At 34.6% G+C, this 24,838-nt stretch overlaps 1 protein-coding gene across 12 annotated transcripts in view; it reads right to left on the bottom strand.

Moving 5' to 3' along the window:
- Positions 1-24,838, bottom strand: part of PAM (peptidylglycine alpha-amidating monooxygenase) — a 156,731-nt gene that overhangs the window by 48,852 nt on the left and 83,041 nt on the right. For all 12 annotated transcript variants that reach the window (XM_021084551.2, XM_021084556.2, XM_021084559.2 and 9 more), the window contains exons 7-13: positions 20,883-20,931; positions 19,510-19,577; positions 18,221-18,301; positions 17,594-17,670; positions 15,560-15,663; positions 8,076-8,260; positions 6,745-6,816 (exon numbers count right to left, since the gene is read on the bottom strand). In XM_021084551.2, the coding sequence (XP_020940210.2) occupies positions 6,745-6,816; positions 8,076-8,260; positions 15,560-15,663; positions 17,594-17,670; positions 18,221-18,301; positions 19,510-19,577; positions 20,883-20,931 (636 nt within the window). The remainder of the gene's footprint in view (positions 1-6,744; positions 6,817-8,075; positions 8,261-15,559; positions 15,664-17,593; positions 17,671-18,220; positions 18,302-19,509; positions 19,578-20,882; positions 20,932-24,838) is intronic.

Below are 24,838 nucleotides of genomic sequence, written 5' to 3'. Positions count from 1 at the left end.
AGAGGCCCTCCTTCTGAGTGATCCTGGATCTAGGTTTCCTTATTTTTTCTGTACTGGCCAAAACTCTTTCAAATTCTTTCCTGTGAATTCAGTCCTGTCAATCTTATTATATTAATTTTTTTTTTCTTTTGAGCTCCAAGAATCTTCTGAACTCAGATGTCAGATTTATTCTCTAACCAAGGAAGTTTATTTTTGTCCTATCCTGGCTGTCTTCTTTTTATTATACTAAGACTCTAATAAACTAGTTAATATATATGTATACCATGGCGATGTGCACAAAACTGGCCTAAAGAACAATGCCCGGTTTTCTTTGGTTTGAAAAAGTAGAAGAAATGAAAAAAATGCTCTAGGACTTGAAGTAATTTGGCTGAGTGGGTTTGATGTTTGGAAAACACAAGTGTAGCAGCAGCTAATGTGTTAGGAAAAGGAACACAGCAAAATATAGAGAATCTAAAACACTACCAATTAAATTCCACGTTTATTAGCTGTGTGCTTGCATCAAGTATTTCGTGGCTCAATGGACATTTTTCTATCTAGTGGGGATTACTCACCATTTTCTCCCACCAGCCCATAAATTACTCTGGTTTATTTTCAGGAATACAGTGAGATCAACTAAACAAGAAGGGCACATACTTTCAAAAACTGCCCCATGCATTTTTAAAAATGTTTTAAGATTATTGGATTTAAAAAAGCATCCCTACTTTCAGACAGCACAAAATCTTAATTGCAGCAGGCATTTTTATTTTGAAAATGATCAAGAACCTCCTGGCAATCCTTCAGAATACAAACTCACATTTACAACACAAATCACTAGTACTTCATTACCTAGAAAAACAGCTCTTGTTATTGCCTATTGCTCTGTGATTTCTATGGCACATGGAGAGTAAATAGGATATTCATCAGCAATTTAACCAGTAACAAGTAACCATGCTAATGAGATTACAACTACGCAACAAGTGATTAATAAGAGGGATATGAGGAATGAAAAAATAAAAGCATTTCTTTTTAGATTTTCATATTTTGGGCTTATGACTCAGTCATAGCTGACTTTCCCTTCTGGTTAAAGTTGATCTGGCTTTTCACTGTTTACTTATTACTAACCTATGACATTTATCTTACTAGCTTTAGAAAAATAAAACACATGATCAGGATAACCAGCTCAAGGATCACAAAGTGAACTTTATTATTTTTTTCCTCCTGTAGAACTCATCTGACTGAGAAACAATCAGAAATGGCCTTCTGACTCCTTTTTTTTTAAATAAAGAAAATGAGACAAATATTAAAAAGGAGAAATTAGGAGATGATAGTTTTTGCAACTTCTATACACACTGATCTATATTGGAAAGTACAACCATGTGATAAATGATCATTCACATCTGCCTATTCTGTTATTAGGAAACCAATCAAAAGAGCATCCAGTCAGCTTCCCAGAGCCTTGGGGGGTATTTAGAATTGCATTTGATAGATGAGTTCAATATATAAAGACTTGGGAGCTGCTCATAAATCATAACAAACCAATAAATTTTTAGTGAATGGAAATACAAACAAGACTTGTATGTTCTTTAAAACAGCAAAGGGGCATTGAGAATGTTTAGATTTAGCTAAGACAATGCTACTAAAATCATTTGGCCTTTATTAGGGGATGCAGGGAGTGTCCTCTTTTGAACAAAACAAAGGAATATAAATTTTAACTACTAACCCCAACCTGTATTTCACTCCTCTCAGAAGTGGCTTACCAACTGTTACTTTAAGAAGCTTTTACAGTAGAACATTGTCTTCTTAACTTGCAACCTTGTTCCCTTGATTCTGCTTACTTGATAAAGCATGCTCATGGTAATTCATTTTTGTTAGCATAAAACCATTGTGAAATTATTCTGTTTCACAGAAGGTGTCTGAAGACCTTTAACTATCTGGGGCCATGGAGTATTTTCCCTCTACAAATTGTATTTTTGTCATATTCTCCCTGCCTTGGGAATAAGCAGATCATGCTGACCTTTGAGTAGAAAGATTGATTATATGAGGGCACAAAGACTACAATGAGAAGAGTTTGGTGCAAACTGAATAAAACATGTTAAAGGCCCTTTCTACAGCAAAAGAACTGCTGTCCAGAGCATAATGTACAATAACAAGGACTTACTGGTATTGTAGATTTGACTTCAATTCTGCCTTGAGTTTTTTTTAAGGCATCAAATCTTCCCAATACAACTGACATAAATTTCAATAATACAGCTATACTTTGAATTTTAAAAGAGAGCAACACTCAAATTCAGAAAGCCTAAAAGTCGATGTATAGATGCGTGCTAGTAGCTGGCAAGCATCTTAGTTTCAGCCCACATTCCTTGCCTAAAGGGTATTGATAGAAAGTTCAGGTTGTATCTCTGTTACCGTGAACAAATGTAAAAAATCATAATGCATAAGAAATAAAGAGGAAAACAATAAAGAGGAAAAAACATGCATTTGTTTCCTTAAAGTGCCAACCAGAACAGATAAGTAAGAGATACGTTTATGTGTGTCTGCTCTGGAAAATCTCAACACCTTTCTCATTCTGTATAGTCTTCTAGGATTCATTTCCTTCACCTACAATCACTATCTAATTGGGTTTATTGTTTGGTTTATTGTACTTACTACATACACAGGTAATTCTTCACTTACAACATTTTCAAAGCATGGTGACATTTCTGTTTGTTTTGAATATCCATTAGTGCTTTTCTACATGGAGGCAGACATAATCAACTCATTCATATAAGCTCACCTACAGACAAATAGGCTATTTTCAAAGCACTGTGGGCAGGAATATACACATATCATGTAGCCATTAAAAATCATGCATGCCAATGACTTTAGTAGTTGGAGGAAATGTTCAAGATACAGTATTTTAAAAAGGAATATACAAAAACTACATACATTATGATTTAAGTATTGTTTAAATAATGTGCATAGGTATATGTATAATATATATTTCACATACAGAGTACACCAATACACCCATATTTCTGAGGATTTTGGATGATTTTTATTTGTCTTCATACTTTTGTATAATTTCTATATCTTGTATAATGAATGACTTAAAAACAGTCAATTAAGGAGTTCCTGTTGTGGCACAGTGGTTAACGAATCCGACCAGGAACCATGAGGTTGCGGCTTCGGTCCCTGCCCTTGCTCAGTGGGTTAACGATCCGGCGTTGCCGTGAACTGTGGTGTAGGTTGCAGACGCGGCTCGGATCCTGCATTGCTGTGGCTCTGGCGTAGGCTGGTGGCTACGGCTCCGATTTGACCCCTAGCCTGGGAACCTCCATATGCCGCGGAAGCGGCCCAAGAAATAGCAAAAAAAAAAAACCAAAAAACCAGTCAATTAAGCATGATTTTAAAAAATAATCTCTGCAGATTTAATTAAAGCCATTGAAATGCTCTCCATTGTCCATGATCCAGGACAAACTAATAGATAAAGACGTTCATTTAATGAGGATCTTGTTATGTCTCCATAATGACATCTTTTGAGATAGAGCCTGAGATACATGTACCTTTGGCCAAATTTTGTTCTAGAGGGAGCAGATGCAGACAGGGATGCTGCAGAAGGTAAGTGTGCTTGTGAGTAATCACAGGCTGTGCAATCTACATGGATTCACATAACTCAGATCTCTTTTAAACTAATTAATTTCCAATCAAGGATAATATTCTGGCAAAAATTAAGTGATTGGAATTTCAAAGAAAAAAATACTCATTTCTCTCAAGGAAACAGAGTATTAGATAAACCATTGTTAAATGGATTATTAGTTTCCTTTGATTTTTTTTTTTCTCTCCGTGTTGGAGGTACCTACTACTTCCTGTCCATTGGTGGCACAGCTACATATCTTTTTCAGCTTATGGCATATGAGCATTTTTCTCTCCCCTGTCCCTTTTTTTAACTACCTCAACACTGTATTTATTTATTTAATTTATTTTTATTGTTTATATTATTGATACTTTTATTATTTTTTCTTTTATTATTATTATTTTTTTAAATAGTTATTTCCACAATATCATGACCTTTCTCTTCCTATCTGCTTTCCCAATGTCTTAGGCAGGAAGTAAAAAAAAATATTGTTTGTATTGTCCAGGTAGAACTTTATTATTTAGCCACTAATCTGTACAGAGCTTACTTTGAGTACATGTCCTCTGATGTTTTAGGTTTTTTCTTTCCTGCCCCTCAACTGTTTTCTTTCCAATGGGAATCTCATATCTGGTGTGACAAACATAGATGTTATCTGTTAGTTTCTGGCTAGCACAACTGAAACAATTCAGGGTTTTTATTTATTGGAAATTTGAAATATTAAAAGAATCAATACTATCAGGAGGAACCCTTGAACATAAATTGTTTCTGCCAGAACATCAAAATAGGGCAAAAGGTTAAGTTTGAGGGCTTTCTTTAAAAATTAGCATATATGGCATAATTTATGTGAATAATTAGAGCCCTCCTATCAGCTACTAGGTCAATTTAACACCCTAGGGAATGCATACAAATAGAAGGTTTGTGCAAACAAACATCTCTGAGAAGAATGGGCTATTCTCAGTAATGAGCAGTTTTGCCCTGTGTATTACAAGGAGACAGATTGATCTCATTAACAAATCAAATGAACTATATGTACAGATATGCATTTGGTATATTTCTATATTTCTCTTTAAATTCCAGGCTGATGATCCCCAAAGACCAGTAGAATAATAGGTGACACTAGCCCTTGAAATGGTTTTGGTGAGGTATTTGTCTTCACATAAGCTAGGAGGTAACATTCTGATGGTCCCACCTAATTTCAACATATGAATGCTATAGCCTAATTTCAACATATGAATGCTATAGCCTAATTTCTGCAGTATCAAAACTGAGTCAGGCTAATGATTTTTTTTCTTCCTAAGTTAAATCACTTTACAGTATTTTAATTCATAAGTAGAATAGAATGGTAACTATAGAAAACTAATTTATTATGTATCCATAGAATTGTTCTTTGAAACCATTAGGCTATACCGGGTATATAGCCGAATATAAATATCTGAGTATATTTAAAAATCTTAATACCATATGCATATGCTATCAAACACACAAGGGTAAATGAATGGAAATATATGAAAGTGTACTAAGGGATTTGGTTTTTAGGCATATATGACACCTCCTAAAAACCTATTGTTTGGAAATAACAGATTAAACCTAACATTTAAAATTCTCTCTGCTAATAAAACCTAATCTTTTCTAATCTTTCAGGGGTTTCAGTGTTTTCCTTGGTCAACTTAAATAACTTCAATAGGAAAACATAGTCCAGCCTCATTTTCCATAGAAACATTTTACAAGCTGCATCTACTAAGGGGTGGTCCCATTGCATACTGCATCACATATGTTGGTATTTCAAAATGTATTCTAAGACAACTCAAATTATTCAAAGACATACACTTCAAACAGTATGCACAATGTCAAAATAATCATTTTAAGTCTGATCAAATTTTAGGACAATTACAGTAAACACAAAACTACTATATTTAAACTACTGATTTCCTTACAAATACATATATATATATACATGATTGATAAATTTAGCTATTTTAAGTCATAATCAATAGTTCATTATAAACCGTTCTGCATAAACTATTTAGTATAAAATCATCGCTCCTTTTATGATTTAATATGAAAATAAAAAAACTTTGAGCTAAGTTTTTTGTTTTTTTGTTTTTTTTTAAGGCCCTTTGTTAGAATGGGATGTAATGGTACATACTCTATATAATTTTAAAACTTTTATATTACAGTTTACCCTATTCCCCTTTCAGAGTTTTTTTCCTTTTAAAAGTCTGGGTTTTTAATTTTGCAAATACTATTAGCGCAAGAGTAATATCTTTGACCTAGACCTAATAGAATACATTTTGAGTAATTCCAATAGTGGTTTACAATATCCAAAGAGTCACAAATTTCTATAAGTTGCTAATAGAACAATCCTATCTATTTCCTATACACTTTATGTTGACATTAGAAGTGGGTTTATATTAACAGTAAAATGATATTTTTAAATATATTAAATCTAGGCCAAAGATGACTCAATAACATACTTCAACACCTACACAAAGTACTTATCTTCCAAACAACTGGCAAGAAAGCAAGATTCAGGAGAATAAATTTTCAGTGCCAACACATGCAGAATATGACATAAAACATCAATTATTACCACTTCAAATAAATAGGACAGAGGAAGAATGAAGCATTCTTAACTCATCAGATGGCAACACACTACAAATGCATAAGACAATTATTCCCTCCTACCTTAACTGAAGGCAGAGAAGACTGACTTAATAGAGAGGCAAGATGCGGTTTAATACTTAATTTCTTTTTTTTCGTGAACCTCAAATACAGTCAATGAACACACCATATGAAACATATGAGAATTTAAATGGTAAACATCACAAGGTTTCAAAAGCAGCCCACTGATTGTTTCTAAGGTTATATGTGCACTTACCTGCACTATACATAAAAGTTACAATATTAGATAAAATAAAACAAAGACAGAAAAATCTAAAGGCACTAAATTACACTAAAGAATTTCACTTTCAAAGCCAAAGTGCAACTGTTGACCATTTTCTCATGAATTATGTATTATATAAAATCAGCAATACATAGGGTAAGAGGCTGATAGAGAAAAACCTAAAGCATTGTAATAACTTTAAAATTTGGTTGCCTATTTGGATAATGAATACTTTTATATGCCTGATTATAGAAGTCAGCATACATACCCTGTTCTAACACTTCCTCTTCTTCTCGTTTTGGTTGCTGTAGAATAGAAGTCTTATCTTTATTCTCTGTTTCTGTAAAGGATCAAAACAGCTGAGCATAAATTTATGTACTTTAAATACTTTATTGGAAGTATGCCATCAACATAAAAATATTTTCAGGGACCTGTCTTCCATAAAAAAATAGTATTAAGAATTTATGAGTTCCTTTTGTGGCTCAGGAGATTAAGGAACGAGTATTGCTGCAAGCTGTGGCATAGGTTGAAGATGCAGTTTGGATCTGGTGTTGCCCTGGCTGTGGTGTAAGCTGCAGCTGCAACTCCAATTTGACCCATGGCCCAGGAATTTCCATATGCTGCAGGTGTGGCTGTAAAAAAGAAAAAAAAAAAAAGAATTTATATGGCAGAAATGTCCTAATTCACAAAAAAACTCTAGCATAACTACTAAGTATCAGGCTCTGACTTAATAATTAGAACAACTATACTTTAAATAACACATTAATGACACAGAATTTTAAAATGCATTAATAAAACTGTTTAAAAAATTAATTTAGTAATATTTTTAGGATATTTACAGAACATTTTAAGGTACATTTTACAAAAATGTTAAAGCTCTTAATAAAGGGCCTGATTGCTATGTTAACCTCTATGAAGTTTTCTATAGAAAGAAATAAGAACTTGTTCTGGCATTTTAAGATTGAACTTGCAAAACTCAGTTAAGTCAGCACACTTCATCCAGTAAAAAAAGTATGTGAGTTTTGCAATTTTAAACTAAAGAAATGACAATCAATATGACCATTTTTCAGATGAATAGTTAAGTTAAAGAAGAATTCTGAGAATGAGACCAAAAAGGCTAAGACTAGAAATGCCTCATAAATTAAGAATTGTTCTTTGCTTGAAGGGGCCCATTAAACAGATAACTTAGGATATGGCTGGAGATAAAAACCATTTTCTTTGGCAAACTGTAGCACTCTTTAGAACATGGTGTATAAATCCATAAATTGCAGAATTCATTACTGGTTATGGGAGGAATGAAATGAAGAAACTAGAAACATGAATTAAATGAAGAAAGATCTACATTTATGGAATTGGCCCCCAAATAAATCTGTTTCATTGCCAATGGAGAGTTTTCATTGTAACCGTTTTCATGGGGACATATCATGAGGGGAGATGGAGGGAGTATAAGAGAAGGAAAAGAGGGAATTAGATTATGTGTATACACATGATTGACAGGAGGATGGTCTTATCAGTCAGATGAGACACGTATGAAAATATAAGATACAGATACACAAATATAAAATACAAAATCTATGTTGCTTTAAACAGCAATTTTACCTTTGTGATGTCCATGCATCATAACCATATCAGACTTAACAGGAATTGGAATATTGGCCTCTGTTGGTATGGTTCTGAATATATCCGGAGCTACATTCTGTGTACAGGTCATGAAAGAAACTGCATGCTTGGCTTCCATGTAATACATAATGTATAAGTTGCACATTTCATCACTAGATGTACCACTGCAGGCAAAAAAACAAAAAAAAAGAAAAAAAAATCCCACAGATACAACAAATCAGCCATTCACATAAAATACATTCTTAATGCAAGAAAAATGCATCCAGTAAATCTGCCAGCAATAGATTCAAAGGTGGAAACATTGTGCATTTATTTTATAGCTTTCATTAAAACCTACCACAGTTTTCAACATCAGAAGTACATTGTCAAAGGCTTATTTCCACTTAATAATGGAGTATCCATTTTGCGGTCACTCCACAGGTATCACCAAATACTGCAGGTAAAAGTGGCGTTTTCCAAGGGGAGAAGGAGGGAGTGGGATGGACTGGGAATCTGGGGTTAACAGATGCAAACTATTGCCTTTGGAGTGGATAAGCCATGAGATCCTGTCATATAGCACTGGGAACCATATCTAGTCACTTATGATGGAGGATAATGTGAGAAAAAGAATGTATATATGTATGTGTGACTGGGTCACTTTGCTGTACAGTAGAAAATTGACAGACACTGTAAACTAGCTATAATGGAAAAAATAAAAATCACTTAAAAAGTGGCATTTTAGTTGCAGTGATTCTTTCCTCTTCTACATCCTTTTATTCTTTCATCTTTCTTCCATTTTTAAAAAATTCATAGATTGGCAAAGTACTTTGCTCATGGGAAATTTTTTTTTTGCTTTTAGGGCCACACCCGCAGCATATGGAAGTTCCCAGGTTAGGGGTTTAATCGGAGCTACAGCTGCTGGCCTACACAACAGCCACAGCAATGTCAGATCCTAACTGTGTCTGCAATCTACACCGCAGTTCATGGCAACACAGGATCCTAAATCCACTGAGCGAGGCCAGGGATTTAACCTGCAACCTCATGGTTCCTACCTGGATCCGTTTCTACTGCACCAGGACGGGAACTCCAGGAGATCTTAATTATTTACTTAATAACGGTAAATTTCAGAACAGTTCAACAGAAATATATATTATTTATAAGTTTAAAAAAATGGGCTTTTTCCATTTAACCCTGAGAATCTGAGATCTTGTTTTCAGTAACTGCCTTGTTCCTCAGGGTGATACGAATCAAGAATCATGTGTTGCAACTAGGACATCATAAACATATCTCTGAATTTGACTTGGCCCCTTGGCTTCTATAGCTGGGAAGAAAAGAATGTCTCAGGAATGATACAAAATGAAATCAGGCCTAATCTCTTTTAGGGGCTCTGACCTGAGTAGGGTAGTTCTGTACAACTGAATGATTCAATGTTAAAAACAGTTTCTGAAACAGTGCAATGGTCATTTCCAAGGAAAAAAGTTCCAAATAATATAAACTATGTCTAATGGTTTATAAAACACCTTTTCCTTTTCCTCAGTTCACATGGGTTACTATATATTTCCTTCTCTTTACTATTACTAGAAAGGAACTATTTAGGTACACCTTCACAAAAAAGTCTTATATACCAAGGTGGTTTGGGCAAAAGAACATTTCCTTTTTGGTATTAGTTCTGACAATTTTTAGCAAGCCTTTACTAATAAAAAACAAGCTATAAAGTGGACTAGTTGCTGTACAGAAATACGTCAGTGTTGATTTTTCCAGCAATGTCAGGCGGCACTCATTTCCTCTCCATAGCAACAGTAATGACATCAGCAGGGAAGGAAAAGAAAAAGAAAAATCTTTTCCAAACGGGCCAAACAGAGATGAGGTTTCTCTAAGCTCTGAAAATGTAGAGTCCCTGAGAGACCAGAGGAATGAGCCCCTGCCAGGGGAAACTCTGCTTATGCTTTAAAAATAATATGGCTTCTCACTCTCTGAATCTAAAACCTGTCAATGTAATTCCCTCTCCCATGAAATATAAGCAGAATGAAGTGCAATCCCAAACACCTGTTTACTACACACATCTTCATGCGTCAAAACACCACTGGTAAGAATTACATTTTAGCGACCTTGGAGTTGTTTAGAAAATTATGTGCTATAAAAGGAATGACTGGTGCTAAAGTGATAAGCCAGAGCCTCCCACCATATTATCCTCCTTCCCCCCCATTCAAAATGAGGAAAAAGGTAGAGATTAAGAGAGAGAAATGAGGGGAAAAGAATTTAAGATATGGACCTAGCTTATTAGAAAACCTTGAATCACTGTGCAGAGAGGGGAAGCAAAATGGAAGCTTCCTAAATTGGTGAAAGGAAAAAAATTGAATAAATTTATATAATAATAAATAAAACTTGCAATCAATCCATGAATAGATCCTTCAATAGTTTATCCATCTGGGAATGTAACGCCTACGTTCATCTCTAAACACATGCAATTTTGTGAGACAACCTAATCAGCTCACCAATATAGTTCATTTTAGGTTCTGATTCTATGATACAATATTAAACTGATAAAATAATTTACAAACCTTAACAATCAGGAGTTCCTGCTGTGGCGCAATAGGTTAAGAATCTGCAGTGGCGGGGGTCGAAGTGGAGGCATAGGTTTGATACCTGACCCAGGTTATGATTATGGTGTTGCAGCAACTGCAGTTCAGATTCCACCCCTGGCTTGGAAACTTCCACATACTGCAGTGCGGCCATAAAACAAAACAACGAAAAAAAAAAAAAAGGTCCTTTGTATAATAAACATGACCCTTAAGGAAAATGAAATAAAAATAAATACTTTCCCATTCCGATAAATTTCTTATTTAATACAAAACTGTTTTGCTTGATGCTTGGATAAACTACACTTACGTGAATTGCAACATATCATTTTAGGTACAGGATAATAATGATCCACAGATTGAATAATAATAATGTTAATTCTATAAAATTCATAGAGCCATTATGATAAACCTTTTCAAGGAATTTATTTCACAAATGCTTGAATCTTCACAACCACAAATAAAATTTTATTAAGCAGCTAAAGAAAAAGAAAAGCTATACTTTATTCCTTTCCTTCTATAACTGAATTTGTCAGAAAGTAACTCTGAGCTCCTACCTGACAGAGAAACTATAATATTCCAAACACCTTAGGATTCAAATCATCCTTAGGATCAGCAACACAGTTTGCCTATTTTATTCCAGATTCATCTTTCTTTCACTCAAAAAAAAAAAATCTGACTTTAAACCAAACTGCCTTCTGCATTCCTAAGGGAGAATTCTGACACATCTACCCTTATTTTCCATAAAGAACAACACATGCAATTCAACTCTGTCAATCTTAATGCTTGTTACCCTGGAGAAAGTATAAAGGGAGATGGTGTTCATACTTCTGTGCTGGTTCCACTGAATGGCCCTTTAAACACTCCCTAATGTCAGTGGGATTCCCTTAAATGATGACACCTGCCATCACCTACATCTCCAAATTATAGTGGTGCATATCTTTCACCTTCATGCATAATAAGGTGCTTAGGCAATAACTACTTCTCAGATATCACCTAGCTTTAAATCTGACAAAGTGTGATAAGCTTGAAAATAGCATGCCCTCAATAAATATTTGTTGAATGAGGAAGAATGAATAATATATCTTAACAAATGTTTACAATGTATTACAGCATAAGCTGTTACCCCTAATATATCATACTGCTGAGTCAGGCCAATTTTACAAACTCAATTTACAGTATTTCTGAAAAATATTTACAGCTCTCTGTTTATCTTTTTTTTTTTTAATCTATCTACTTACCAACCTACCTTCCTAGTTCTATCAGGGTTTTTATAAAACTGTACCATTTCATGTTTTAAAGATATGTAATAGACATGTGAGAAAGTACCAAGCATTCCAAACTGTATCATTTTGTAAGACACAAACATTGTGGAACTATGTTTCAGACAGTGATACTTCACTTTGGTGATTCCCTCATCCCTAGGCTCTGCCCCTTAGAGTCAACAAATGCTTAGATTTGAAAATAACCAATGATGGATAAGACTAATTTTGGAAAGAGATATGAAAACTTTAAAGATACTATTTTATAAAACTTTGAATTATTTTATAAGAGGTTTCAGGCTGCTTTAAAACTTATATATTAAGGAATTATTGATCATATAACCATATTTTTGGGAAAAAACAAACCAAAAACCAAAAAAGAAATATAATCTATTTGGATTAAAACTGGTACCATTATGTAAATTTATTAATACACTTTGTCTTATATGGTGATGACATACTTTAAATACTGATGAAAGTGCTTGGTAACTATGAATATTTATTAAACATTCTCATATGTGTATGAAAAAACTGGTTCCAAATGAAAAATATGACCAACAAAACTGACCAAACAGGTAAATAATACCTACCAATTTTCAAGAATTAATTTTAAATTTTAGCATACATGCTTTTAGGCAAATTAGCTGACTTAATTAGCTTAATTGGCTGATTTAATTAAATTCTTTTTTGGTTGTTTAAACTTGACTAAACATTTGAAATGAATTTTAGAGAAGGGTCATGTTGAATATAAAATATGTAATGCAGTCAGACACAAAATATTGCTTCTTTGTAGGTTAATACTACATTGTCAATATATACATTGGTACAACTTTGCCTAATCTATATTACTCATATTTACTATTTAAAAATAAATATAACATATCTGGTTGTTCCCTGGTAGTTTAGTGGGTTAAGGATCCAGCATTGTCATTGCTATGGCCCTGGCCCAGGAACTTCTGCATGCTGCAGGCACGGCCAAAAAAAAAAAAAACAAACCCAAAACCAAAAAAATATATCTGGATTAAAACTGGTACCATTATGTAAATTTATTAATTTATTTTGTCTTAAGTTCACCTGTTTTCTAATGGTTGTATTTTGAGATGAATTCCTGGTTTGGGGAAATCTGTCCCTAGTTTTTTAAGTGTTTTTTATTAGTTAGCTTTGATTGCTCTACCTAAGCTTTCTCCACTCCTAAAGTTTCTAGCTTAATGCAGAATTAAGCTAGGACTGGGTAGAAGAATCACTCAACTGAAAATCTTCCTAGTAGGCCATTGATAGTATGATTTCCCTGTAAAACATAGTTTCCAGTTGGCTGCAGAATAAAATTTAAAACTTGAAGCTCATAGTTCTTGCAGTGCATGGAAGGGGCATCTTCTGGCCCCATACCACCTTTAGATAAGCAGAATTTGTATCTAGGTCAGCTCCATGGTCAGGGCTCAAACCTGTGCCAGTGGGTGTACATGTTTACATATGTGGGGTGGAGGGTAAATGGGAACAGAGAAGAGAGAGAGGAGATTTACATAGTATAATTTAAAAGACATCATAAAAATACTAGTTTTCTCTTTTTACAGGTTATTCTCAATTGTGATTCTACAGTACCCAATGGAAGTGGCACCCTTTATTTCTAAAACAGATGCATTGCTGCTCTTACTTTTCTAAAACTAAAAAGAGGAGTTCCCGTCATGGCTCAGAGGTTAGTGAACCTGACCAGCATCCTTGAGGATGCAGATTTGATCCCTGGCCTCACTCAGTGGTTTACGGATCTGGCATTGCCGTGAACTGTGGTGGAGCTTGCAGATGTGACTCAGATCCTTTGTTGCTGTGGCTATGGTGTAGGCCAGCAGCTGCAGCTGTGATTGGACCCCTAGCCTGGGAACCTCCATGTGCCACGAGTGAGGCCCTAAAAGTTACAAAGACCAAAAAAAAAATAAATAAAACTAAAAAGATATTAAGTACAATAGGAATGCTTCGCCTTATTAAGAAGATGTAATTCATATTTAAATTTATTTCAAAATTCTCTTACAGTTTATCATTCCACCTAAAAAAATTCCTTCCTTAGTATAAGTTAAATATTCAGAGTAAGGACTCACCCATTAAGTTAATTTCCTATAATTTCTTTCTATTTCATTTGTTTAACAAAATGGAATTTCCCTTAGCCCATGTGAGATTTACAAAAAGATAGATTGGTGTAGTCATTTTAGGGTATTATTTTAAAGCAAAATGTACATTTTAAAAAAGACTAGAGTTATTCTGAACTCATGAAACTGAAAGAGGCCTCCAGAGATCACTTTGGCTTCTTATTCTGGTGCTATAAGATGTCATTAATTTCTATGGCTGCTATTGCCTCACAGAGGATACTCAAAGGATAGAATCTGGCTAAAGTTACAAGCCCTTCCAAATTGTAAGTAGGCTTCAAAGCAAAAAAAAATTTATTTATTCCACTGGAACTTGTAAACTAATACAAAGAATATGTTGAAAAGGATTTTTTATTACTTCATTTATTCAAAGGTTAATAAAATAACCAATGGCATTTAAACAAAATTCCAGAGGTTCTATACTTCATGTATTTAAAGATTGTTAATAAGTGAATTATCGGACTCTTCAAATTTAATTATGTATATTTTGTCAATGATTTTGTTACCATTTATGTAAGTCAATAACTTTATTGCTTTCCTCAAGTCTCTCAAATTTGTCAAATGCATCCCAAAGAAAAGCTATTAAAAACTTGCTTAAAATAAATTTATAACTTTGTCTATTTTAGCTTTAAAATTGATGCTTGTTAATATATAACCTTTTTATGATGACATAAAAAATCCTATTTCACCATCTCAAATGCTTTTTTTTTCTTTTATCTGCATCAGTACCTTTTCTGTTTCCCCTGACAACCAACAGCTAGTGCTGTTATCATCAGAATCATCTTTTGTGCATCTAATGCATATTTTCATATGCCTACTTTCTGTAACTTCTCTTTGATCACAAGATAAGTGGTTTAAAGTTCCATCTTCTAGGTGGCATCAGTAAATATTTTATAATATAGTTTAATATGAAAAGGGGGGCTTCTTGGTTGTTTTCTAACAAAAAAACATGGTAAGAGATGTTATCTTTCATTTTTAATTTAGGCAAACCTTCTTTTGGAAGAGTTCACTGTGCTTTTGAAAATTTGCTTAGTGTATAAAATATAGTTATATCAAAGTGGCTCAGTATTTTGATAATTACTTCCAAGTCTGATACTCTTTCATGGAAAAGTATTGCAATAGTATTATTCTCATTTGGTTTCTCATTTGGAAAACAATAGGTACATAAGAGGTGTTTCAAGAGGCAGAAAAAAGTCATGGTTCTGAGGAATTAATGTGTACCATTAAAAACATACGTATTTGCCTAAATTTGAGCACAGGGCAAAAGGACACTTGAGAAAAAAATTCATAATCCTTATATTTTTTGTTATTAAGATGTATAGGAAAAGAAGCATGAAAAAATAAGCACGTTTTGGAGTTTATTCAAATCAATTAGTTCTATATATAGTTGTTGTAACTGTTCATAACAGAGAAAAATGTGCCATTTAATAACAAAGATAAGTGTCACCTATAATCATGCCTTGTTCTAATAAAGTCATTTTAAATAGTGGAATATGAAAAAAACATACCCAATGTGTGTGGCTTCTGTCCTTCCTTCACCAGTGAATACACATCTTGCTGCCAGTATGTCACCAAAACTAACATCTACTGGGTGTTCTACAGGGTAGAAAGCCTGCCAAGAAGACAAATACAATGGTTCATTAAAATTATCAATAAAACCCAGAACCACATGCTTCAATAACATGAGGTTGGGGCACCCTGGGTATGGAGGATGAAAACACACATAAACACACACACACTCTTCACCACCATGCTTAGAAACATTAAAAGAACTGATAAGGAAACCACCAAGTTGGAAATTGTAAAAAAAAGAGGTTATACACAGCTTAGATATACGGTAAAGTTAGATTTAGAGATGTTGCGATGCTAGAGAAATTGATGAGGGTTCAGGAGGAGTTTTAAAATTACTATCTGACCAAGGAGGAGGCATAGCTCTCCCAGACTTCAGGCAATATTACAAAGCTACAGTAATCAAGACTGTCGTACTGGTGTGGTACTGGTACCAAAACAGACAAACAGACTAATGGAACAGAATAGAGAACCCAGACACCTATGGTCAATTAGTCTTCAACAAAGGAGGCAAGAATATAAAATGCGAAAAAGACGGTCTTTTCAGCAAGTGGTGCTGGGAAAACTGGACAGCCACATGTAAACCAATGAAACTGGAACACACGCTCACACCATGCACAAAAATAAACTCAAAATATCTGAAAGACTTAAATATACGACAGGACAACATCAAACTCCTAGAAGAGAACATAGGCAAAACATTCTCTGATATCAACCTTACAAATGTCTTCTCAGGTCAGTCTCCCAAAGCAACAGAAATAAAAGCAAAAGTAAACCAATGGGACCCAATCAAACTGACAAGCTTTTGCACAGCAAAGGAAACCATAAAAAAAAACAGAAAGACAACTTACAGAATGGGAGAAAATAGTATCAAACAATGCAACTGACAAGGACTTAATCTCTAAAATATACAAACAACTTATACAACTCACCAGCAAAAAAGCCAACAACCCAATGGAAAAATGGGCAAAAGACCTGAATAGACATTTTTCCAAAGAAGATATAAAGATGGCCAATGAGCACAGGAAAAAATGCTCAACATCCTTGATTATTACAGAAATTCAAATCAAAACTACTATGAGGTACCACCTCACACCAGTCAGAATGGCCCATTAATAAGTCCACAAATAACAAATGCTGGAGAGGGTGTGGAGAAAAGGGAACCGTCCTGTATTGTTGGTAGGAATGTAAATTGGTACAACCATTATGGAAAACAGTATGGAGGTACCTCAGAAAACTATATACAGAACTACCATATGATCCAGCAATCCTACCCTTGGGCATACATCTGGACAAAACTTCCCTTGAAAAAGACATTTTTTCTTTTTCAATAGCCAACACATGGAAAAAACCTAAATGTCCACTGACAGATGATGGGATTAAGAAGATGTGATACACACACACACACACACACACACACACACACACACACACACACACAATGGAATACTACTCAGCCATAAAAAAGAACAAAATAATGCCATCTGCAGCATCATAGATGGAACTAGAGTTAAGTGAAGTAAGTCAGAAAGAGAAAGACAGATACCACGTGGCATCACTTTTATCTGGAATCTAATATATGGCACAAATGAACATTTCCACAGAAAAAAAAATCATGGACATAGAGAACAGACCTGTGGTTACCAAGGGGGAGGGAATGGGATGGACTGGGAATCTGGGGTTAATAAATGCAAGCTATTACCTTTGGAATGGATAAGCATTGAGATCCTGCTGTATAGCACTGGGAACTATATCTAGTCACTTATGATGGTGCATGATAATGTGAGAAAAAAGAATGTGTATATGTATGTGTGACTGGGTCACCTTGCTGTATAGTAGAAAATTGACAGAACACTGTAAACCAGCTATAAGGGAAAAAATAAAAATCATTAAATAAAAAAAGAAAAAGAAGAAAAGAAAATTACTATCTGTTGATTAGTTTTTTCCTCAAAACTCTACTATATTCCACACACCTGTGGCAGCTGGGGGCTCTGGCGTCCAATCAGTGTCCACTGTCCATTTCTTACTCTGTATCCACTTACTACCTTACCTGTAATGAACAAAAATTATAATTATATAAGGTATTAGAAAAATGAAAGGCATCATTTTCTTTCTTATTTCAAAATAAAATCCGAATATAGAAAACCCAAGGGCTAGGGATTTTTTTTTTTTTTTTTGTCTTTTTTGCCTTTTCTAGGGCCACTCCAGCAGCACATGGAGGTTCCCAGGCTAGGGGTCGAATTGGAGCTGTAGCTGCCGGCCTACACCAGAGCCACAACAGTTCAGGATCCGAGCCGAGTCTGCAACCTACACCACAGCTCATGGCAACGCTGTAATCGTGAACTTTTAACCCACTGAGCAAGGCCAGGGATCGAACCCGCAACCTCGTGGTTCCGTCAGATTCGTTAACCACTGCACCATGACGGGAACTCCAGGGCTAGGGATTTTAATGAAAACAATATGATGAAAAAATATGCAGAATTTCAAGGTATTGCACAAAATCTCTTTCACTGAAACAGGTTTAAGGTCAAATATAAATGCATTCATAGCATTAGCAAACACAATGGTACATAATTTAACATGTAGTTTAAAGTTCTTACCTAAATGGTGAGTGTGAACTCTGTAGGCAAACACATGCATTGGATACTTTTTATAATGGCATGAAATGTCAGAATTCACCACTGATAGAAGTAAAAACACAGAAGAAAGTCAACATTCAACTGGAAAATAACATTATTCTTGTCTGAAAGTACATACAGAGTACTCACAAGTAGCAAGACATGGGAGTTTTCTCATGTACTCACATATTCAGCAGAAATTAATAAGCACTTATGTGCCAGCTTCTTTGCTAAGACAAGTTGGGAATGCCTTACCCTCTTTTTTTTTTTTGCCACACCAGTGGCATGTGGAAGTTCCTGGGCCAGAGAATGAACCTGCACCTCAGCAATGACCCCAAGCCACTGCAGTGACAATGTCAGATTCTTAACCTGCTGTGCTACAGGAGAATTCCCTCTTACCGTCACATTTTATTCTACTCACAAACAAAACAACCTGGCCAAATCAATACACTTTCTCAGTGAAATCATAGGCTTTATCATGAAATTTATACAGTTGAAAAAGCTTAAAAACTGGCTTTTATCTTGGAAAAAGATTTTTGAGAAATTGATTGCAAACACCTAAGGTAACTAGATTGACAATTCCTGTTGACAAGGAAACATTTCATCTACTTTCCTTCCTTACAGTCTAACACATAGTAGCTATTCGATAAATAAGCAAATAACAAGTAACAAGATTATACTTGTCATTAACTTTAAGAGATTCCAAGTAAAAACAAATGAATAATATTTAATATGACATTTTCACCAAAGAATGAGATACACTGATAAATAATCTTATACTATTCCAAAGCTTTTTGTAAGTTTAGGAGAAATCAGCTATTACTATCCTGCTTTAACAAATGGATAAACAAGCCCAGTAAATCTACTTTCAAAGACTTGAGTCAGTACAAGATTTGCTAGCTTCTGATTCTGAACTTAATATTCTCTGTAGGAGTTTATGCCACAGTATGACATGAAGTTTGTCTTTGGCATCTAAAGAATGGATGATTGATTTGTAAAACAGTCAAGAATTATTCTTTAATTTATATAACCTACCACCTAACCATGGGTCTCAACACTTAGCGTCTCAGTAAAAAGATGGAGAATAATAAAGTACTGGCTTGGAATGATACAAAAATCTATTTTAAATCCAAGGATAATAAAGAACTGGTTTATTTTTCAGGGACTTAAAAATAGTGGTCATTTCAGGTGTTTATAGAAAATATACTATAAATACATTTTTAAAGATTAGGTAATGAGGTAATGGTAAATTCTAAAAGGTCATTACTCACCTTTCTCTCCTGCTGGTATAACAGTGTCAACAGACATCATAAGGTACATGCCAGCAATTAAAGGCTGTCTGTAGAAAACAATAATATTTATCTTAATTATTTCAAAAGTCGAAACTATCACTTTGGAAAAATAAGATATATTTCAATATGAACATGATTCATGTGAAAATTGAAACAAAATAATATGAGAAAAGAGAATATATATTTTCTCTTAAGAGTAATTTTCTTGGACAAATAGTTGAATGAATACACATTTTTTTTTTGTGGCATTGTAAATGTGCAAGGCATTCTCTACATGGTTCCTGTGATGGTTAATTGTATATATCGACTTGGCTAGGCTATAATGTCCAGTTGTTTGGCCAAGCACTAGTCCAGATGTTGCTGTGAAAGTATTTTTTAAATGTAATTAATACTTAAATCACTGACTTTGGGCAAAGCAGATTATGGTCCAAAAGAAAAGATTGAGGTCCCAGGAAGAGGAAGGAATTCTGCCTCCAGCCTGCCCTTGGACTGCAAGATGGCAAAATAGACTTCCGCCAGAATTTCCCACCTGCCAGCCTGCCCTGAAGCTTTCAGACTTGCCAACCCCCACAATCGGGAGGGACAATTCCTTAAATTGTCCCTCAATTTCTCTTTCATTTGTTTTTTTCCCCTCTCGTAAATTCTATTGGTTCAGTTTCTCTGGAGAACCCTGACCTATTCAGCTTGCAGTGATTCCCAGCTCTGACATTCATGCCCTTGTCCAACCCTTCTCCCTTGAGTGTGGGCTGGACCTAGTAATTTGACCTAGTAATTTATTATGTCTAACCAATAAAACACAGCAAAAGTGACTTCATTTTTTTTCTCTCTTGGCATCAAAGTATGATGATTTATGGCAAGTATTTTCTTCATCTCTCAGACTTAGGTATTAAAATCAGTAACTTCTGAGATGAGGTTACAAATTGACTCTGGCTTCCATCTTGCTTTCTCCCTTACTGGCTGTGACAGAAGCTGGCTGTCCTGTTTAGAGCCCACATGGGGAATAAATAAGGGATTCCTCCAGTCCACAGCCAGCAAGGAAGTGAATCCCGTTAAAAGCCACGTGAATGATCTTGGAAGCGAATCCTCCTGGGGTGAGTCCTCAGATGGCTGAAACCCTGGCTGAGACTTTGATGGGAGCCGTTGTGTGAGACTGCCAGACCCTGCAACCAGCTAAGTTGTGCCCAGATTCCCGAGCCACAGGAAACTGAGACAATAAATATTTCTTATTAAAAGCCACTAACTTTGAATAATCTGCTGTACAGCAATAGCTAATGAACATGGTAGATTTCCCCCTTTTAAGCTCCTGAAGATCTTAAAATTGTCACTCGTCTAGGAAAACTGAAAGTACTTACGGCAGGCGTGTGAGGTGTAAGGACACACCAGAACAGTCTTTGTGATTATCTGAAAACACACACACACACAAAAGAGGCATCTTAAATAGGAAAATGTGAAAAATGGATTTCAAAGTAAGACATTTTAAATAATTATAACTCAATACCAAAAAACATATATTCCATTTGTATGGTGTTTTATAGTTTACAAGGTACTTTCATATTCATGAATCCATTTACTTTCATATTTCACAGTGCAACAACAAAACTACCATTTCAGGCAGTCTATGGTTCTTTTCTTGACTCATCAAACTGACCGGTTATCTCCTTTCCTGCAGACATACTAAATATGAGTCATAAGCTCACAAAAGAAAGCTGTCGCTATTCTCTCTGCATTATCTGTATTGCTGAAATATCCAGAAAACTGAATGGTTTGTTCTATGGGGTTCTAAACAACTAGGTTTTCTACTTTTCAAAACTGAAACAGTCCATAATTTAAGCTTTCAAAGTATTACTATTCTTCGAATCTATAATGTTTCAAATTTATGTATAGGAATCTTATTCGGTTTCTAAGCCTCTCTTATTCTCACCTTTGAAATAGGAACCTAATGTTCATTCTTTTTACACTCTAATTTCAGTGGAAAGCCTCTGAGTATCTCTGCATCTTTGCTAAGGACACTTCAGAGACCTCTTATAAACCCTCTCTCTTCTTTCTGCCTTTGCCTTCCCCATGTAGAAATAAGGTAAAAATTTAAACCCATTCAAATTTTTATCTCTGTCGAACTTGGTGAGACCATAGCACAGAGACCATGAAAAGTAACTCTGGGTTATTCCTTCTAATCTAGTATATTAAATTCTTTCTACTTCACATTTTATTCTAAGTAATTATAAAACTTTAAATCTCAATTTTGAGTTGATTTTAATAAAAAATAACTATTGCATTTATGTGTGCAAGATTGATAGATTTATATTAGCAATTTAAGAAGTGTACTAGTAAATAATAGCACATGGGGAGTTCCTGTCGTCGCTCAGCAGTTAATGAATCTGACTAGCATCCATGAGAATGCAGGTTCAATCCCTGGCCTTGCTCAGTGGGTTAAGGATCTGGTGTTGCCACGAGATATATAGTATAGGTTGCCAATGCAGCTTGGATCCTGTGTTGCTATGGCTGTGGCATAGGCCAGCAGCTACAGCTCCCATTCAACCCCTAGCCTGGGAACCTCTATATGCTGCGAGTGCAGCTCCAAAAAGCAATAATAATAATAATAGTAATAGCACATGGAATAATTTTTAAGACAAGTTTTTTCTTTCATCTGTATTTCTCATGAGAAAAGCAAAAGTAGCTTCATATAAAAATATATAACAACAGGTAACTTAACAATATGAGTTTTGATTTACCACAGATAAAATTAAGAAAGTATAATAAATCATTTTTAATACTTTGGCAATAAAACACAAAGGAAATTATATAGTATTAAGTTTGATCTTAACAAAAATAGTACAGAAATAAATTCAATTATAAACATTTTATATTTACTCAGTTGGATCTTTTTGTTTTGTTATTTTACAGGAATCTTTATCCAATCTCCTAAATTAAGTTCAGTGTGATTTTATTTTCATAATAACTTCAGTGAGTTCTTTTTTTTAAAATTTCAATTGTGTTTTAAATGGATGACGAGAAAATACTAACAAAAATAATAAATAACAACAACAGTTTTACCTTAATTTTTGCCTACACTTTTAAATATAGAAAGGATAATTGAGCATTACTCTAATTTATTAATTTTTTTTATTTTTGAAAACAAGTTTTCCTAAATGTACTGCATAAGATTTAGTAAATATGCCTAGTCTGTACTACTTTAAAAATGATTAGCCATTGACTCCACCCAGAATTATCTAAATATCTCCAATGATTAAAAGAGAATGGTAGGGGAGTTCCTGCTGTGGTGCAATGGTACTGGTGGAATCTCTGCAGCTCTAGGACTCAGGTTTGATCCCTGGCCTGGCACAGAAGATTCAAGGATCCAGCATTGCCATAACTGTATCAAAGGTTGCAAATGGGACTTGGATCTGATCCCTGGATCAGGAATTCCATATACAAGGGGTGGGAGGTGACAAAAAAGAAAAAAGAGAGAGAGAATGGTGGGGAGTTTCCTCGTGGCTCAAGGGATTAAGGATTTGATGCTGTCACTGCTGTAGCTCTGGTGACAGCTGTGGCACTGGTTGGATCTCTGGCTTGGGAACCTCTGCATGCTGTGGGTACAGCGACGACCACCCACCCCCGAAAAAAAAAAAGGGAATGGTAAAACAACGTATACCATTCATTTGTACCAAATGAATTCTAAACTCCAGAGATGCACATAATTAGCTTAGTTGTTTTCAGAAAACATTTCTTGTGTGTATACAATATATATATAATATATATATATATATATATATCTCCTAAGGCTATTTTGAGAAATGGTAACCATCCATTCATTCAGTAACATTCATCAAGCAATTGTTATATGCAGAAATTGCTCTACACAATGGGGATACAGTGAAAAACATTATGTTCTAATTTACTACAGTCACTAATTTACTGTTAGTGCTTGTGCTCTAACTGGAGTGGAGAGATAGGGAAATGGGGTAGGAGGGACAGGGAAAAACAAAATACCAAATACATAAACATGATAATGTCACACAGTGAACTCAGTAGGATAATATGATGTCAGATAGCTGTTTTAGCTATCATGGTCAAGGACAGAGCGGCCAAGAGGCTGGAGACTATCTAGGTCAAGCAGAGTGTGGTAAGAGCCTGGGTTATTGTCTGCAAAAGTCCCATCTGACGATTTTAAGCAATGGAGGAAAAGATTGCGTAGGGTATTTGCCTGACACATTATTTACAGGTTGCTTGCTAATTACTGAATGTTGGAGTCTGTGATGTTTTTCTTTAATTAACCATACTGGGTGGGGGTTTTTCCCCCTACAGTGTCCATTCAAGCAAAAGGGTCAATGTTATGAGAACTGTTTTTTGTTTTCACAATATGTTCTTGCATTGAAAGAATCAAGTGAATCACATTTTAATATCCAACTTGGCTGACTTAAAAATATTAAATGGGATACATTAATAAATTAACACATTTCAGGAACTATTAACGTTTATCATTAAAGTTGAAATGTGTCTTCAAATTAAGAGTAATAAGAATGTTACGGTAACATGCTAGCTATTGCCAGTAATGGTACATCTTCCTGTTAGATAATATTCTTTATTAGAATTGTCTAAATTGAGCAGATTTTTACTCAAAGAAAAGCACAAAATAAATAAAAACAAATTTTAATTTGAAGACATTTTCTAGGCACACATCAAAATTTTCTCCAAATTAAATAATAGCAATTATTATGTAATTGTTTTCTATTTGCTTCCCTATAGAGTTTTACAAGTAAGCCACGGTCTCACCACTCCAGTGCAAAGACTAAGTACCAGGTTTTCTTTAGATCCCACATATTTAATAACTACCTGTCATATTCTGTAAGAAGGTCAAGGACATCACACAATAATAACAAATCAGCTAAAATCTCAAATAGTAATAGGAGGTGCTCAGTACATTCTGGAGAAAAATAGGATGAACTTCTGACTTAAGTATTAAAACATAATGACTTCAGGGAAAACTGACTTTTTGAGAATTTAAGTTTTGTCTTAGAGAATGTAAATCTTATATGGGTAGAGGGCTGATGAATAGACAAAGATCCAAAGTGAAAATCTTGCCTGTTTTCTAAAAAAAGCTCCAGAAATCAAAATATACAGAAGGAAAATTAGTGCAGTGATATGCTTAAAAACCACACTAAACAGAGTTTCTGAGTCACAAATGAATTTGTTTACATCAGATTTATCTGATCAATTTGATCCACTGAATCAGCAAGAAATGAGGCATTTCTAAAAACCTCACTGTGTGTATGAGCATGCAGATATTATGTTTTAAATTATGAATAACACT

Source organism: Sus scrofa, chromosome 2 (assembly GCF_054392235.1).
Source record: "Sus scrofa isolate SSC_HxYL_T2T_F1_AM1 chromosome 2, Sscrofa_HxYL_maternal_Yorkshire_Landrace_v2.0, whole genome shotgun sequence".
Taxonomy (NCBI): domain Eukaryota; kingdom Metazoa; phylum Chordata; class Mammalia; order Artiodactyla; family Suidae; genus Sus; species Sus scrofa.
Note: the sequence above shows the minus strand (reverse complement) of the source record. Positions and strands in the feature narration are given on the sequence as shown.